The 19,011-nt window shown below is 38.5% G+C and overlaps 1 protein-coding gene across 6 annotated transcripts in view; it reads right to left on the bottom strand.

Moving 5' to 3' along the window:
• The window catches only part of ANKRD12 (ankyrin repeat domain 12), a 179,822-nt gene that overhangs the window by 19,561 nt on the left and 141,250 nt on the right, over window positions 1-19,011 (bottom strand). For 4 of the 6 annotated variants that reach the window (XM_089670995.1, XM_089670996.1, XM_089670994.1 and 1 more), the window contains 4 exons: window positions 13,842-18,337; window positions 3,940-4,038; window positions 1,742-1,885; window positions 326-379 (listed from right to left, as the gene is read on the bottom strand). In XM_089670995.1, the coding sequence (XP_089527121.1) occupies window positions 326-379; window positions 1,742-1,885; window positions 3,940-4,038; window positions 13,842-18,337 (4,793 nt within the window). The remainder of the gene's footprint in view (window positions 1-325; window positions 380-1,741; window positions 1,886-3,939; window positions 4,039-13,841; window positions 18,338-19,011) is intronic. The other 2 variants (XM_089670997.1, XM_089670999.1) reach the window with 1 other exon arrangement.

Raw genomic sequence — 19,011 nt, 5'->3', positions numbered from 1 at the left:
GGGCTGTTCTGTGCAAAGCCATTGCACGGAACAGGTAAGTATAACATGTTTGATATTTTAATCTTAAAAAAATGGGAAGCTTTTTTTTATCACTTTTAGCTCTACAGGAATATTGTAAATAGAACTACACATTTGAAACATGTATCTTTGTATATTTTATGTATATATGTATATTTTAACAAAATCTTTAAAAAAATGAAAACAGTTGCATTCAATAAAAATCCTTTAGTTCAGTAAGTAATGTGACAAGATAATTGCCCAGTATGGGAATGTGACAGCTTATTTACAGCACCAGTACATCTAGGTTTATTTTCTTCTGAGTTACCTTTACTTTTCTTTTTTCATCCACATCACGTATGCCAAATTGTCCTGTCGTTATCTATTTTGGAAAAAGATTGATGGAAAGTAATTTGTGGGCCCAACACAACATCGTTATTCATGACAATCATTTCAAATGGCCATGTAAAACATGGAGGAAAAAATATGAAGCCACACAGGTTGAGATCCTCACCGATTGTGTATTATTTCTGTCAATTTACATTTCGTTTTATTATTAAACATCTTATAAGAAAACTTTAAATGTATGTTAGCAATAATTATACATGGTGGTACATATGTTGTTTTTTACAACACTTTAAATTTTCCATATAGACATGCCAACTTTAAATGTCTAGATTCTGTTTAGTTCAACCATTCTATGGATCCATCCGCTCACTCATTTGCTGATAACCCAGTTACTCACTTGTAACCCTCATGTACATATCACTATGCACACACACTGCATGGGGTTTCTATTTCTCAATATGAACAAGGTTACCATTTTCGTAAATAAAAATGGAAGCATTATCCAAAGTAAGTAATAAGAGCCTTTACATTTTCTAACCTGCATGGTAAAAAATTTCATTTTGAACCTGATTGGTGGCTGTGGATGACCTTTTCTGAAAGGGTCTAGAAATCTGCAACACGGAATTTCCCAATTAATCATTTCAAAGCTTAACTCAAGTTAGCGTTGAATAGATACTATTTAGTTGCTCCTTGAGCAAATTAACTGTCAAGTCTAGGGGAGTGAAATAAAAAGAAACACTTTTTCAAGTTTTTCGCATTCTCCTGCAGGAAGGCCCATGATGAAAAGCATCTTATTGGCCAATACTAAAAACATCACTTAAAATGCAGGACCGCTGGTCGGGCATTGTATTGTGATGAAAGCAGAAAGATTATAACTGAAGGAGAGTCGCAGAGTGGCTTTAGAAGACCAATCATGCAGAGGGTAGAAAGCCTATAGGGGTAAGGAATACAGGAAGTATTTCACCATATTCCTTACCCCTACACTAAACAAGTATTTAACGCATGCTGTGGGCAGCCGGGGGGGGGGGGGGGGGGCTGGGGAGGTGTTTAGGGGGTGAATTGATACCAGATACATTTTTTTTTACCTGCTTAAACCATGAGACTGAAGTAAGCAAAATAATTTGTTGTTAAAAAAATAAAGACTTAATGTATATTTTGTATAAAATTTAGTGCTAGTGGCACTGGTGCTTTAAATAATGTCACCAACAGTGGTGTATCAGCAATAACTGCTACATAGTATTATGATAAAAGGCATTGGGAGGGGGAATTGGTGTGGAAAAAAAAAAAAAGATACATTTCATATAGCTTGTTTTCGTAAATTGGTACTTCAGACTATCATGGTTATGTTAGGGTAGCCACCATTGTCCAACAAATAAAATGTAACAAAGTAAAATACCTGTGACTCCTGTGGAACATTGTACACTTCAGCATCTAATAATACTGTGCAGGCACTAAATGGAAGGGACTGATTAGCCAATGTCCTGGCTGCTCTGTAGTGGACACGCAAAACCTCTTGTTCATTGGACACAATGAGCTTTTCCTAAAACGTTCAAAAGAAATGTTATGAAAAGTGAAAGCATACAAAACAAAAAATGCGCACTAGTCCTACAGAGTATAAAAAAGCATTTAAATGCTTGTTTATGAAAATAGATAAGCCACGGCTATAGTGATCTATCTCCACTGTGTAATGGTTTCCGAAGCTGTGACGAGGAGCAGAAATGCGGTTCTTCACTTTTCACAGCTGCCAGTGTACGTCTGTGTATTCATACAGCCATAAACATGCCGGTACAAGTGCCACAGGAATGTTTTGAGATAAATCAAAACACAATTATTCATGAATGGTTCTTCATCAATCGGTCTTTTATGAAAGTGTTACTAAGTGCCCAGTGATACCGGGTGCGACTTGCCATGCGAGTTTCAAATAGCATGGCAAGTCGCACCCTATTGCCCACAAAAGCAGTCATATCGGTGCAATTCTGACTTGGTTGGAGCCGGATCGATTTCTAAAGCAGTGCATGCACTACTTCAGGTGCAACTTGTATAGACATCTGAGTCTTACAAGCTGCAGATGTCTTGCATGTCATAACTCAAGTTGGAATGACATCCGACTTTGAAATCGTGCGACTTCCAGTGAAGTCACACGATTTCAAAGCCGGATCAGTGTAACCAGGGACTAAATCCACAACAGTAAAATCAGTCTGTATATGCAGTAAAGCATGATTGTTATACTCACGGTGGAACCTAAGGGGTTAATCCTACACATTGTGTGAAAAGGACATTTGATCCTCTCTTCTCTGATCCTCCCCTTTTTCTACTGTTCCTAATCCATCTTCTGATGAAACAGAGCCTTGGGGGCAAGCTGCACATGCTCAGTTTGGTGTGTATTGGTAGGGAGTTTTTTTTTTTTTTCTTTTTTGGGAGAGTGCATGTAATCAGCACAAGGCCAATCATAATGTCCAGACAGAGGGTCAGGTGACCTGCAACCTCATAGGACAATCCGAGGAGAATAAAAACTCTTCCTACAAGCTTTAACCAGAGCTCTGCTGGACACTGATAGAAGTCACAAGACTGCTACATACTGCTGATGAGAAAAGGTATTTAGCGGTTTATATTTACTAAAATAATTGCATTTCCATGTTGTGTGTACTGTGGGAGACCAGATACAGTGAATGCAGGGTCCTGGGTTTAGTAACACTTTAACCTGGCACTGACGGGTATGCAAATATGTAATAGGTATGCTGGGCCTTGATGCCAATAGGCCACATATTTGCGCACACGATGTAAATAAACATGCCAAGAGCACACGCCTTGCACGCTCCCATTAACCAGTGACTCATGGAAGGCTACCAATCACTAGTTGCAATCAGGAGCTTTCCGATCACGTGACCGCTGTAACAGCCAGCAAAATAATTGCATTTCCATGTTGTGTATACTGTGGGAGGCCAGATATAGTGAATGCAGGGTCCTGGATTAAATAACACTTTATGCAAATGGAGAAACAGAAAAAGGGCACACCGACCTAGTGCATTATTGTTTAAAATATTTAATGAAGAAACAAAGTAAGTATCATACTCACAATAGACAGAAAAAACACAGGCATGTCAAACTGAACAAGATGTATGATCCAAACAACATCTGAGTCCATAAGATGGAACCCTGGATGGCCAACTGGCTAACGCGTTTCGAGGACACAACCTCTTCCTCAGAGCCAAACAGAAGAACGAGGCAGTGGACAGAAATTAAACTTAGGGGTTGATTTACTAAAACTACAGAGTGCAAAATCTGGTGCAGTTGTGCATGTTAGCCAAGCAGCTTCTAACATCAGCTTGTTCAATTAAGCTTTCACAAAAAAACCTGGAAGCCGATTGGATTCTATGCAGAGCGGCACCAGATTTTCACTCTCCAGTTTTAGTAAATCAACCCCATAGTGCTCTTAATTGAGACAAGTATACACTATATAAAGATATGCTTTGTTCATATTTCATGTTTGAGGTTTACAGCCACTTTAAGCTGGCCTTAAAGCCCAACTCAGCAAATTAGAACTTATTCAAGTTCACAATTACCATGTGCATTCAAAGTAACGTTAACACTTACTCTTTCTATGCTGTGCTGCAAGCGGAGTTTCATCCGTACAACTTCCTGTTGTCGAAAAAGTTCTTTCAAAGGTTCAGAGAGGGATGGAGGTGGTGTAATCTGCAAAGTAACATTGTTATAGCTCATAGGGATGTATGGTACAGTATGTAAAACCTACTTAAAATGAATCTAAAAGACAAGGCTTTAAATTAGCCTTAGGACATGTATGGGCATTCATGTCCAACACAACCTTTTCATTTGGGCGGCACCATTTGACCTGATTTGCATTAAGTACAAATCCACCTCAATAGAGCCTGCTGTGCTAGAAGAAAAAAGGCAAAACAACACCCATGGTGACACCCCGGAGTGCCCTGTGGAGTATTAGAATTAAATTATAAGCGGGTCTTTTAAAAATATACTACTGAATGCGGTGACAAATTAAAGGAGTCCTTTAAATGGTACCTGACTGGTACTCTTTATGAAGGCATGCTGTCTGTAAGACCCCTAATGTCTCCAATCCCTTTGCCTAAAGCAGATCAAGCACAAACTGTGTTCAGTTTGAGGTTTCTCTAACCAATCATTTATTTTTTACAGCTCTGAACCCAGAAGTGGTCAGGAGGTAGGTGTGTGTGTGTGTGTGTGTTTGTTGGGGGTTGTTACACGTTTGCAGTATGTCTGTAAAACTCAATGGTTTGCTTTACAGCTTCCCAGAACTTCCTGATTAAAACTAAAACATGCTCACATGAGCTTGCTTTAACCTTTTAATTGCCATGATGTATGGCAGCAAGAGAGTTAAATTTAGTTGGCAGCTTCGGAATTAAAAATGATCCTATACCCACAATTTTATGGTAAGAGCTTGACTGTGATATATGCATGTCTTAACCACTTTAAGTCCGGACACTTTCACCCCCTTCCAGCCCAGGCCAATTTTTAGCTTTCAGCGCTGTCACACTTTGAATGACAATTGCGCTGTCATGCAACACTGTACCCAAGTGAAATTTTTTTTCTGAGACAGATACAACTTTCTTTTGGTGGTGTTTATTCACCACTGGGATTTCAATTTTTTTGCTATATAAATGAAAAAAGACCAACACTTTTGAAAACAAAAAGTGTTTTTCTTATAACATTTTGCAAATAAATAATCTTTCTTCGTAAATCTTGGCCACAATGTATTCAGCTATATTTTTGGTAAATAAAAAACCCCAAATAAGTTTATAAAAATATAATTATACATTTTTTTTCAAAATAACCCAAATCAGTTTATAAAAAAAAATATAACTTTTCACACTTCTTTTTTCTACATTTTTAATTTAATATTATGTGTTTATTTTTACATACTGTCACCCTAGCAGTACAGTGTGACCATAGTGACACTGTACTACTTGTGGGGGGTGATGAAGATTTTTTTTAATTTTTTACACCGATTACTTTTACCCCCATAAAGGGTGTAAAAGCAATAATTTCTCCTCTCTGGCTGCATTCCTGCAGCCATTGAGAAATGCTGAGAGAACTGTAATTGGTCACAGCTTATCACATGGTATAAGGCTGTTGTGAATGGCCTTGTATCATGTAACCTCTGTGATCATTCACAGAATTCACAAGTAGTAAACAATGTCAGGAAGTGACATCTTGTTTACTACTGTGCATGTGATCACTGATTGGCCAATCACTGATCACATGAATTGGGACCTCACACAGCGGTCCCGTACATCGATCTTTGTTCCAGTGGACACAGCGGGCACAGATTGTGGCGCTGCGCGCTACCAGGCAGTGGATGCGGGGGGACGTTTAGAAACATCCCCCTGCATCGGTAATGCTCCTGTCCGGCCGTTTATCGGCATGGGACGGGAAGAGGTTAAAGTACACTTGTCAGAAACCTAGGCACACAATGATACATTTTAATGAAAGCTTGATGTAGTAAGTCCAGTGATATATTGGTAACTGAAAGAAAACATATCAGAAAAAGAGAGGTTGCCATTGCTGACCTCACTTTATAAACACTAACTGCCTGGCTGTCACATGGATACTTTGTATCAGCACTTTCTAAAGCATTGAGCTGGAGCCAGAATGCAGAGGGGAATGCAGCGGGTAATGATTATGCAGTTGCCGACCGCACAGAATTTCGTATATAAAAAAGTGACCTACGCTTAAGGAAAGCTCCTAACCGGGGTCATGCCCAGGGGTGCTGTGATTAGGTACAGCACCGATCAGTCATCAGGTCCAGGGCAATGATTTCTGGTCTGGACCTGCTGATCGGTCATACAGAATCACAGATCAGCCTGTGCCTGAAGAAATTATGCAATCTTCCCTCCTGGAGCCCTTTTCGGTTCCAGTGAGAGAAGAGAGCAGAGCTTCTGGGAGTACAAGGAGCATAGTTTACACTAAAACACTTAGACACATTTAACCCCCTGATCGTCCCCCAGTTGACCCTTTTGCTGCCCTGTCACCAGTGTCATTATTATAGTGTACATATTTTGTTTTACTGAGCACTACAATCGTGTCACAGGGGATGATGGGTAGCGTCAGATTGCCACATTATCAACATCCACAGTTAACCCTTTGATTGCCAGGACCACTCTCAGTCACACAATAAACCTCGACTACTAGCATAGTGTCTAAACAGATCAGTATCTTTGATTAGATCAGAACTTTACTAGTGGTCCCAATAGTATAGTGTCCCCAAAAATGCAGCATTAGCAGAATCAGCCCCAACACCTTCCAGCACCTTCGTTTAGCTTAATTATTATACAAGTATACCACTTTTTAGACATTTGATATTGGAATTTACTCATGTGGCACCGTGCGACTTAATCGCTGGGGCTTACCCCAACGACTTGTAAAAACCAGATTTAGAAAGGGGGAGAAAGCATGCTTGTGGATTACAGTGAAGTGAAAGGGATGTTTCTGTCCTGTTTTTCATTCACGCGGACACATCAGTTAAAATTTTCACAATATCTGGTGTTGAGAAGCCCCTCTGTCTGCGAATATAACCTTAACATGGGAGGGATGGACTTCAACAACCAGATGGATGAATCCGCACTTCAATTCCCATAACCCAGATGCTACTACAAAAAAAGGTGTCTGTATATTTATTTCAAATGGCTCTGTAAAACGCTTTTGTGCCTTACAAACAGGAGGAAGTGGATCCTTCCTAAAATTTCAGGAAGAGATCATCACAGCCCTTTTGTTTCCAGAAAGTGCTGTGGCCCAAACCCTCAATCCAGATGCAGTGAGCTCGCTGCATGAAAGTCAATTTCCTGATGTCATTCCTGGTACCCCAACCCAAAAGTCACCCCAAAAAAGATGTTGTGTCTGTAGCAGACATGAAATTAGACGTAATACCCCTTTTTTTGTCCCTCCTGTCCTGGCCAATCTGGTCTCAGCCTCAACGACTGCTTTCACCACTACCACACACTAGTGGAGTGTATTAGTATGGGGTACAGCATTACACAGTCTAAGGCACACAATTCACACATGGTCTCAAAAGATGTTAGATAGTCCGGAAGCTGGCAATCGCATTTTGAGACCTAAAATCACAGCCTGGAAAGTTTGTGGTTACAGTTAAGTTACAAAAAAAAGTTTAAAAAAATAAAGTCACAAAAATAGTTGCCATTTTATTGAGTTGTTTCTTTTGTTCTTGTTTTTTTTATTGTTAACTGTTGTTGTTTCCTTTGCAGGAATGCCATTCAGCTGCAGCACTGATCTGTTTGTTCTGAAAGCAGAAGGGTATATTTTCATAATACATATGTCAGTTCTTGCAGTGCTGCAGGAGGAGATTTCTCATTCACAGTTTAAAAAAAAATGAATGTATATGCACAAGCATAGGGGCCTGGAGTGGTCAGTGGGTGGATCCCTCCAATGCTTAGGCGTATATAGATTTTTCTTTTTTTTGGCACAGATTTCAATAGAAAAAAGTTGTTTTATTGCACTAATGTTCTATTGTTACTGTGTTTTGTTAAACGTTGCTTGCATTGCAAAAACGCCATTCACTAGCAGCACTGACAGCAAGAGGGTGTTGATCTCAGAATACAGCAAGTAACATAAGTATTGAACACATCACCATTGTTCTAGGTAAATATATTTCTAAAGGTGCTATTGAAGTTATGTGTAATAAAATGGAATGACGCAGGGAAAAAGTATTGAACACATGAAGGAAGAGTGGTATATAGAGATATGGAAAGCTAAGACACCAGCTGAAATCCATCAGTAACTAGAAAGCAATCCTGCCCCTTGTCAGTGCAAATTAATATCAGCTGGTTCAGTCTCAAATGATTGCCTATAATAAGGTGTCTCATTACCATGGTGTCACACAGGAAGCATCTCACGATGGGTAAAAGCAAATAGCTCTCTCAAGACCTCTGCAACCTTATGGTTTCAAAACATACTGATGGAATTGGTTACTGAAAGATTTCTAAACTTCTGAATATTCCAGTGAGCACTGTTGTGGCCAAAATCCGTAAGTGGAAAGAACATAAACCGTGCACGACCAGGTGCTCCTCATACGATACTTGAGAGTGCAAAGAATCAGAAGAGTTGTCCAAGAGCCAAGGACCACTTGTGGAGAGCATCAGAAAGACCTGGAATTAGCAGGTACAATTGTTTCAAAGAAAACAATAAGTAATGCACTGAACCGCCATGGCCTGTGCGCACACTCACCATGCAAGACTCCACTGCTGAAGAAAAAAGCATGTTGAAGCTTGTTTAAAGTTTTCTGCACAACATTTAGATAAGCCTGTGAAATACTGAGAGAATATAGTCTGGTGAGCTGAGACCAACACTGAACTCTTTGGATGTCATAATATACACCATGTTTGGAGGTCAAATGGCACTGCATATTACCCCAAAAACAGCATGCCAACAGTGAAGTATGGAGGTGGAAACATGATGTGGGGCTGTTTTTCAGCATACAATACTGGCAAACGTCATACAATTGAAAGAAGGATGAATGGAAAAATGTACCAAGACATTCCTGATAAAAATCTTCTGCCATCTACCAGGATGATGAAGATGAAATGAGGGTGGACATTTCAGCAAGACAATCCCAAACACAAAGCCAAGGAAGCTGTCAATTGGTTTCAAAGAAAGAAAATAAAGCTGCTAGAATGGCCCAGCCAATCACCTGACTTGAAAGCAATAGAAAACGTATGGAAGAAACTAAAGATCAGAGTTCATAGAAGAGTCACAGGGAACCTTCAAGATTTGAAGACTGTTTATGTGGAAGAATGGGCGAAAATCACACCTGAGCAATGCATGCGACTACTTTCTCCACACAGGGGGCATCTTGAAGCTGTCATTACCAACAAAGGATTTTGTGCGAAGTAATAAATACATTTCAGTTAGTGTGTTCAATACTTTTTCCCTGTGTCATTTTATTTCATTACACAACTTACATTTCTGTACGTATTTGTTTTGGTTTCTTTGTATGTATGGATTGCATGGGTTGTTACTGACATGTGGTAAACATTTCATGTCAATAGCACCTTTGGAAATATATTTACATAGAAAAATGGTGACATGTTCAATACGTATTTTAACCACTGTATACACGGCAGTGAGTGCAGCGCTGCTGGAGGAGATTTTTCATCTGCAGTTAAAAAAAAAAAAGAATGTATATGTGCAAACATGGGGGCTCGGGGTGGTCTGTGGGCGGATTGCTTCTATGCGTCGGCATATATTTTTTTCACTTTTTTTGACAGAGATTTCTTCATCCACATTGACCAAAGTGAATGGAGGACTCTGTTAGGTCCTTTTTTTCATTCAACCCACAGGCTGCACAAAATAAAAAAAAAAACCACAACAACAACATTGCATGTATTCCAAACATTAGAAGTGGGTGGATTTAGGGCGGTATATTCTAATGGTGGACATAGAACCAGCAACGGCAGGCATCATCCTGGTATCGTTTTTTTCTCAGCTGGTGGTCAGCTTTCATGTAAAACCAATCCTAGAGGCGAATTAGCTGCTGGATCACTTTTATAAGCAGCAAGAGGGGATACCCCCTACCACTGCCTTCCATGGCATTTTCAGGTTCTACCGTCCCACTGGGGAACCTGAGAATGCAGCTGGCAGTTCTGCTGGCTGACCATAGAGATGATTGGAGAGCAGAATGGCTGCAAACATCTCTTTGGTCTAAGAAACTTGAAGCAACGAGCATTTCATCACTTCGGTTTTGCTGGATAAAAACAGCTCCATTTTCAGATTGGGAAAGCATCGGATCATGCTGGTCTTGGCATGATCAGATGCTTTAAGGGCAGAGGAGAGGTCTAGAGTCGAATAGACCCCAGAGCCTATTGCTATCACAGAGGATATTTACATTCCCTGCGATAAAAAACACAAGAAAGGGACTGTGTAAAAAAAAAAGCAAAATAAATATTAATAAAAAAATGAATCCCCCCCTCCCTTTACAAAGGCCCATGTTGGTATGTAAACAATTGCACTATAAATGTGAGGCATCACTGCGACTGTCAAATCAAGGGCAGTAATTATAGCACTAGACCTCTTGTGTTAGTCTAAAGTGGTAATCTGTAAAGGATTTTAAAGCGTCGTCTGTGGTTATTAAAAAGGTTTGTCACTGTTGCATGGGCGTGCTCAATTTTAAAGCATGTCATGTTTTGTTAAATATAAAAGATAATGCTACACTGAGTAAACAGATACCAAACAACTGGTCAATATATTCTTTTTGTGCATTAAAATAAAAAAAGTCTATTTTTTACAAAAATATTGCATTTGAAAAACCGCTGTGTAAATACTGTGTGACATATAAAATATTGCAACACCCATCATTTTATACTCTAGGGCCTCTGCTTTGAAACTATATGTTTGGGGGTTCAATTTTCTAGTAAAAAAAAAAATACTAGTTTTTTTCAAGTAAACAAAAAGTGTCAGAAAAGACTTGGTATTCAAGTGGTCAGAAGAGAGGGTGATGTGTGGCAAAAGCTTCCAATGTTGTGCATAACATGCCAGGACAGTTTTAACACCCCCCAAATTACCCCTTTTTGGAAAGTAGACACCCCAATTATTTGCTGAGAGGCATGTTGAGTGCATGCAAGATTTTATTTTTTGCCACAAGTTTTTGGAAAATTTCACCCCTTTTGTTTTTCTTACACAAAGTTGTCACTTTAAAAAGATTTTTCTCACACATACCATGTGGAATTACACACCAAAACACATTCTGCTACTTTTCCAGATTATGGGGATACCACATGTGAGAGACGTTTTCACAGTCTAGCCATGTACAGGACCCCAAAATACAATAAGCACCTTCAAGGCTTTTAAAAGGTGTTATTTCCTCAATTTACTTCCTGACTACCTATCATACATTTGAAGGCCCTGAAATGCCAGGATAGTACAAAGCATCCCCCAGATTATCCTTTTTGGAAAGTAGATACTCCAAGGCATTTGCGAATAGGCATGGTGAGTATTTTGCAGATCTCATTTGTTGCCATAAGTTTTTAGAAAATGAAAATGTATTTTTTCTTTTCAATACCTTGTGACAAAAAAATTAGATCTGCAAAATACTCACTATGCCTCTTAATACATTTCTTGAGGTGTTTACTTTCCAAAAAAAGGGGCATTTGGGGGAAAGGGGGTGATTGCACTGTCCTGGCATTTTAGTGCCTTTGAAACTGTGATCGGTAGTGAGGAAGTGACATGAGGAAATACGCCCTTTGAAAGCCTGAAAGTGGTCATTTTGGGCTTGCCAAAAAGTTTCACATGTAGTATCCTAAAACTGAGAGAAATAGCAGAATGTATTTTGGGGGTGTAATTCCACATATACCTATGACATGTGTGAGCAATACATTAAATTACAACTTTGTGTAAAAAAAAAAAAAAAAAAAAAAAAAAGTCATTTTATAAAAACTTGTGGCAAAAATAAAAAATCTTCCATGGACTCAACATTCCTCTCAGCAAATAGCTTGGGGTTATTGGGGTTTGGGACAGTTGTGCTATTCTGGCATTTCTAAAAATGTGATAGGTAGTGAGGAAGTGAAAAGAGGAAATTACACCCTTTGAATGCCAGAAGGTGAGCATTAGTTTTTTGGGGCCTGTATGCAGTTAGGCTCCTGAAAAGTCCCCATACTCGGGAGAAGTAGAATGTGTTTTGAAAAAAATCTTCCATAGGACCAAAATGCCTCTTTGCAAATTCCTTGGGGTGTCTATTTTCCAAAAAGGGGTAATTTGAGGAGTTTTTGTACTGTCCTGGCATTTTAGCACCTCAAGAAATGTGAGTCAGTCGGAAAGTAAAAGCTGTATAAATTCCAGTATGTATCCCATATTTTGCAGACGCTATAACTTTCACACAAACCAATTAATATATATTTATTGGGATTTATTTTTTTTTTTTTACCAAAGACATGTTGCAGAATACATTTTGGTCTAAATTTATGAGGAAATTTTAGAAAATATTGTATTTTTCCACAGTTTTATTTTTTGCGATATAAACAAAAAAACAAAAAAAAAACCCAGTGGTGATTACATACCACCAAAATAAAGCTCTATTTGTGTGGAAAAAAAGGATATAAATTTCGTATGGTTACAGCATTGCATGACCACAAAATTATCCGTTAAAATAGCTTGGTGCCAAATAGCAAAAAAAAATGTCCTTGTCAGGAAGGGGATAAAACCTTCATCTGGCTGGTGTGCCTATGTACAAAAACAATGATTGTACTACGAGTTAAATATTGCCATGAGTGGCAGAGTAATTCTAGGGCCGTAAGGTTAATTCTAAACTAATAACCGTAAAGGCTTTTAAAGAGTCACCTATGGGATATGTGGGGTACTAAAGTTTGTGCGGTTTCATGAGCACATGCAATTTTAAGGCTAGACATGTCTAGCATCTACTGGTCAAAACCTCAAAGTTGCTGTTTTCTGATTTCAAAAAGATATATTTGGGGTATTGACAAATTTTCAGTTCTAAAATGTGAATTTTAGCATGTGCAAAACCTGAAAAAATAGCTTTGGTAGCTATTTTTTCAGTCGCTAAATTAATAAATATATTTATGCAGTTCAGTTAGCTATGATAGAAAGCCAATATATTGAAAAAGCGCCGATTTTTCTTTATAATATATTTTGTGCTTCTGCCGCCATTTCTTAGTGGAAAACTACTCTGCTCCTAACTTTATCTCCATTGTGCTTCCGATTATTCATTCAAGGGCATTGGAGTATGCACACTCCCTGTTTGACAACGCCCAGCCTCCCCTGAGACAGAATTACAGCCTTAGACATGCTCTGTGGGCTACATAGGGTGTCAATCACAATTGTTTTGACTCGTGGTGAGTACAGTGTTCATTGAGCCACTTTTATTTGGATTAGAAGGAGGTTAGCTGTAAAGCCCAACACTTCCCTGTGCACACAGAATCATGGGACTCAGCAGTTGAAATGATGATCAAACTAGTGTCTGTGCAGTGTGATCCAGACTATAGACATGTAAAAGCATTTTGTTATATCTGGATGAGAAAAGGTTATTTGCAGAAACCCCTTTCTTCCCTGTGCAATGAATGCCCTGTGTCCCCCTACACAGGAGCTCCTTTAAAACAAACAGTATATTTTAAGTAGTTGTGTTGTTCTCTCTGTGTGAATGCAGTGTTATTTCTCAGCAAGTACAAATGATATGATGTGCTCATTATTGTATTAGGTGATATTCTGTGCTGTATTATCCACTTATACAGGAGCAGTAAGGAATATAAAGAGGTAACTGAGGTTAGTGTTTTTGGCTGAGCAGCATAATCTGGACTGCAAACAAATTCAACGAACAGTAACTGCTTTATGGTCTTTGAACTGTTCACATTTAAGCAAAATAAGGGAAAAAAGGCATGCAGCAAGCTTAGGGGAAATATAAAAACATTACTGCAGACTGGAGTTCTGCTTAAAAAAATTACCTAAAACTTAAATCAACATTTCTGCTGATTTAGCAGCTGACTTACTGTTGGTATGCAAAGCTTGCTGAAGGGATTCCCATCTAGAAGATATGAACCATTGAAGGTCACATACTCATCATAGTACTGTGGTGCTTGAGGGATAACACTACACAGCATCTTTCGCCTCTCTTCTACTTTTCGTCTAATGTGAAGGTATTCAAAATAAGGATTTGCCCTCTCAGACTGATATGGTTGAATATCCTCCAGTTTCAAAGAATCCACAACTGCAGCCAAGGACTGTTGCGTTTTTTCTTTTGCTTGCTGTATTGAAGGATTAACTAGACCAGGTTGAGGCACACGAGGCATCTTTCTTTTACGTGGATGATGAACTTGTACATCATCTTCTTCAGTTAGTCGTATTCTCCCTCTCAGGGATATAGTGTTTTCAACAGTGTCCTTTTCTGAAGTGTGGGAAAAGGTTGCCTGCGCTTGCTTATTTTGATTGGCCAACATGTTAGCACGATTTCTTGTAATTCTTTGAGGAATTTCCTGAGGCTCGGATTTTACTTCAGTATTTTCCTCTACTTCCATCTTAATGGTCTGGCTAAATTTCTGCATCTCTTCCTGTACTGAAGGAGTTTGATTCTCAGATGAACAGAAGTCGTATTTTTGCAAAGATGCGTCCTTCGTGTTACCAGAATGGTTGACTTGATGAAGTGTGTTTTCTTTAAGTGTTTCTGTAGTTCCACTCGTCTTTTCCAAGTCATCGTCATCTTTTCTGTCACTCGGTGAAGCTGTAAGATTTTCTAGAACAGGTTTGCAGTCTGTAGAATTAGACTGTTCCTCCTCTTGTTTGTCCACCAGAATATTCTCCTTTGCTGGACTTGAACTTGGTGTGATTTTCTTTGAAAGATTAGGCGCCTGTATCTCTGCTGTGTTTTGCATTCTTTCCACAACGCAGTCTGAAAGGACAATTGTTAACCTGTCAACAGGGTGAACATTTTCTTGAGGTGTTGCTGTGGATACTGCAGTTTGCTCAGTTTCAGGAAGCTTGGGTTCGTCTTCTTTTACCTCATTTCCTTTGACACTACTTGAGTTGGCACTTGCACAAGCTTGCTCTTCTATTGGAGTGCTAGGTGTCAAACTGCCAAGCAGCAAAGTTTTTGGAGTACTATGTAGATCTGAAGATGGTGGAGATGTAACAGTAGGACATGATATAGGAGAGGAAAGTAAACATGCTTCATTTGGGCTTGTTTTGGTGTTATCTTGTCTACATGAGAGCAAATCCTGAGATGTGTTGCTGTCAGCATCAGCAAATGTGGCAGACTCTTGTTCTGAACAAACCGATTTTGCAGGTTCAGAATCCAAAGGCGAAGACATTCCTACAGGACAACTGACTTGGTCAGTGCTATTTATAACAGGAGATCCCTCTGGAATGGTTTGAGTTTCTTGGACTAACATATTTGAATCTCCAGTATGCTTACTAAAAGGTAAGGATTTTTTACTACTTGGATGTAAATTAGAAAAGCTACCTTGGAAATCTTTTTCTTCTATTTTTGGAGACATACAGCTGCTAGGCACTGATGGAGCAACTGATGTAGTTTCTTGTAAAGTGCTTTCTAAAATTGTAGGGGAGGGCCTAACTTGATCAACAAAAGCAGCTGGCATGCTGCATCTTCTAACTTCTACAACTGGCCTGCATTCACTGGTTGCCAATTTAGTATCCTCTACAGACACTGACCTGAGGTAACCTGGGAGAAGTCTGTTTGACACAGGTTGCTTAACACGATCAGGTAGCTCAGCAAGGCTGTCCAGCTCTCTGTCATGAACAGCTGGTGATTTAGCAGTGGATAGAAAAGGGGACTGAGAGAAAGACATTTGAGAATCTGAACCTTCAAGGGCAAAGTCTGAATCATATTCAATAGTAGGCCTTGGTGTGGTCACAGTAGCATGACAAGAGTCTTCAGAACTGGCAACTGATATCATTGATATAGATCGAGAACTTAGACCAGTTTTTTCACTCTCTGACCGAGGAGACCTAGCTAGGCTATTGTTTTCCAATATTAAAAGCGTTTTTCCAGGATGTGACACATTTTTTCCATCAACTGACTGTGATCTGCAGCTTGTGGCATCCTTTAGCATTTTATCTTTAGGGCCAGAGTCTGACATCTCTGAACTTTTTGATCTCATTAACTCTTTGTTTTTAGATGGTGTGAGCGAATGTCTCTGCTTTTCTTTTTCCTTAAGTTTACTCAATTCAGTACTATTTCGATGTCTCAGCCTCTCCTTCTCTTTTTGTTTGATCTTTTCTTTATGTTTTTTATGCCACTGTTCAATTTCAAGGTCTTTCAAACTAAGCATTCGCTCAAAACTAGTTTGCATTAGATCGTCATTCACTAATCTTTTCTCTTTTGGTCGGGTATCTTTGAGTAGTTGTAATTTGGGTTTACTCTTTTCTGGCTCAGACTCTTTAGGTTTTACTTTCAATATATTTGTTTGTGTTTTGTCTTTATGCTTATCTCGTTCTTTATATCTATCTATATCCTTTTCCTTGTCTTTGCGGTCTTTTTCTTTATATTCAGCCATTTTTTGCTGCTCCTCTTTAGATTTTTCCCTTACTAATGACAGCCGTTCATGCAATACCTTGTTGTTTTCTGTGCTACTTGGTTTCCGATCCTCCTGGCTGTGCTTTATACTTGTTCCTGTGAAACAATCTCCTTCTTTAGATTTTTCCTTCTTTCGATAATCCCGTTCTTTGCGTTTACCTTTGTCAGATTTGCTTGATTCCAGATCTTTTTCCATTTGTTTAATTTTTTTATCAGGAGAAACTTTCTGCTCACTCAAATGCTTATCCTTTTCAATCCTCTCAAGTTTCTTCTCAGGTTTGTCTTTGGACTTTTCTTTGCTGGTTGAAACATTTCTTAGTTTATCATTTTCCTTCTGTACGGATTGTAAATGTGGTTTGCATTTTTCTATGTGGTCATGTATGTCTATCTTCTCTTTCTCTGCTTTGTGATCTTTTGATTTCTTCTCTTTGTCTGCGCATTTTTTATCCAACTTATCAATGTCCTTTTCTTTAAGTGCTAGTCTCTTTTCAGACTTCTCTCTGCTTTCTTTAACAAGCATTTCAGCATCTGTTTCCCTTTCAAGGTTTGTTGACTCGTCTTTAACAAGTGCATTCCCTGAAAAAATATCACCTTTTTCTGGAAAAATATTAGTATCCCTTTCTTTTTTTATGGTCTCCTCAAGCTCTTTAGTGTTTTCTTTGTGGTCATGGTTCTCTTTTGTTTTATCTTCTTTTGCTTGTGGTTTTTCCAACTTGCCTTTTTTATCTGGAGATGGGTTTTTGGATTCTATGCTCAAAAATTCTTCATCATTTTCATCACTTTTAAAAAAGTTCTCCTTCCAGAATTCTCGGTCAAACTCTATATTTCTTTGTGTGTTTTTATTATCTCTGTGTTTGCTTTTATCCTTTTCCACATCTAGCTCTTTTTTATTTTTGTCTTTTTCCCGATCTTTATGCTTTACTTTGTGCTTTTTTAATACTTTGCCTTCCTTGTCTTTCTTTGCAACAAATTCTGCTGTTTCAAAGGAAGGGCTTTTGTCATCTTCTTTGCTTTTAACTGCAGCCCTGTCACCACCATATTCATTAAAAAAGTCTTTTGCATGTTTACTTTTTTCCTTGTATTTGGAAATTGTGCTGCTTGAGCTTTCCAGTGCATATTCTGAGTCAGGGCTCTGATCGAAACGGAAGATTTCTGCTTGTAATGATGATTCGGATCCACCAGGTGGTGAAACGCACATTTTAGTGTTGTCTTGTTTTAGTGGTGTTGATTGCTTATCAACAAAAGTGAATGTGTGCTTGGGAGATTTGCCAGGGGTTATCTGAAACAAATGTAAGGACCCCTCATCTTTTGTACACAGAGATTTCCTAAACACCTCTTCATCTCTTGATTTTTCTAACGAATCCAAAGCAGAGTTCATCACTATGTTCACTACTTTAACATTTTCTTTCTTATCCTTTTCCTGTTTCAATTCTTTGTTCTCTTTGTTTTTACTTTGATTCTTCACTTTTTTCTTGACTTTGCCCTTCTCCTTTTGCTCATGTAGAACATTGTACTCTTTTCTGTGTCGGATGTCAGAACTTAGGCTTTCAGTAGCAAGGCTCACTTTTTCAGGAAGCAAATCATCATCTGAGCTATCGGAGCTTGTGAACAATAGGCGGGATGGTTTTGGTTTTCTATTTTTATATAGTTTTGGAAAATCTATTTTATCTTTCTTGACAAAGAAACTCTCGCTCCCTTCAGAGCACTCTTTGTTAATCTCATTCCTAATCACATGCTTTTCTTCCACCATTTTGCCCATTTCACCATCATCATCATCGTCGTCATCGTCATCATCTTCCTCTTCATCATCTTTAAATTCATACTCATCAAGTCCTGAAGTGCAAGGTGTCCCCTTGGCAGTGGCATGCTTGCTCTCAATCATGGGCTCCTTTTCGCCCTCTGAATCTAAGTTTTCATCTACACTGGAGAGATTAGTAAATTGGGGCTCCTCAGAGTCTGTAAAATAAAAACAAAATTCTATTAAAATAGGCTGATTCCCAAGCATTAATAAAGGCACATATCAACAATTACTAAATGTCTTTGCATTAAAAAAATATATAATTAAGAAAAACTACCTTTTTTGGCAATGAAAAAAAACCCTGCCGCTTAGAAATTCCTTTTTCATCATTTACAGTCTGGGCAAAGATGACATGGCCTCTGGACCATGTGCATTGTACAAGTGCATTGTAAGTATTTCCCCTCAATACAGACTACAGTGCATTTATTGTTTTAAGACAAATCTTTCTACTGACATAAGTAGGGCAAAGGATGTAAAGCCTTCTTTATATATCCGTAAATATGGCTGTCCAATCAGCATACAAAATGATAAACTATGCATAAAACAAGGTTATTAAATAATAACACACTTAACTTAGGTAATTTATCTTTTGCTAATCTTTATTTTATATATCAGTATATAGCTAAAATAGATATAAAAGCTATAGGAAGGCCATCTCTAACTACAATGAAAAACAGTGCCCTGATAGATCTGCAACATACCACTGTATTTGTTAGAATGCTGAAAAGTGTATGCAACCAATTAAAGGGACTGTTTAACCAAGTAAAGGCCAAAGGGTTTTCATTACTGGCAGAAACATGCATTTTACATTCATTAGTGATTTGTTTTTCAC

This window comes from Staurois parvus, unplaced genomic scaffold (genome assembly GCF_062004578.1).
Source record: "Staurois parvus isolate SC_StPar_1 unplaced genomic scaffold, SC_StPar_1.0 ptg000097l, whole genome shotgun sequence".
NCBI lineage: Eukaryota > Metazoa > Chordata > Amphibia > Anura > Ranidae > Staurois > Staurois parvus.
The sequence above is the reverse complement of the archived record's forward strand: the minus strand, read 5'-3'. Positions and strand labels throughout refer to the sequence as shown.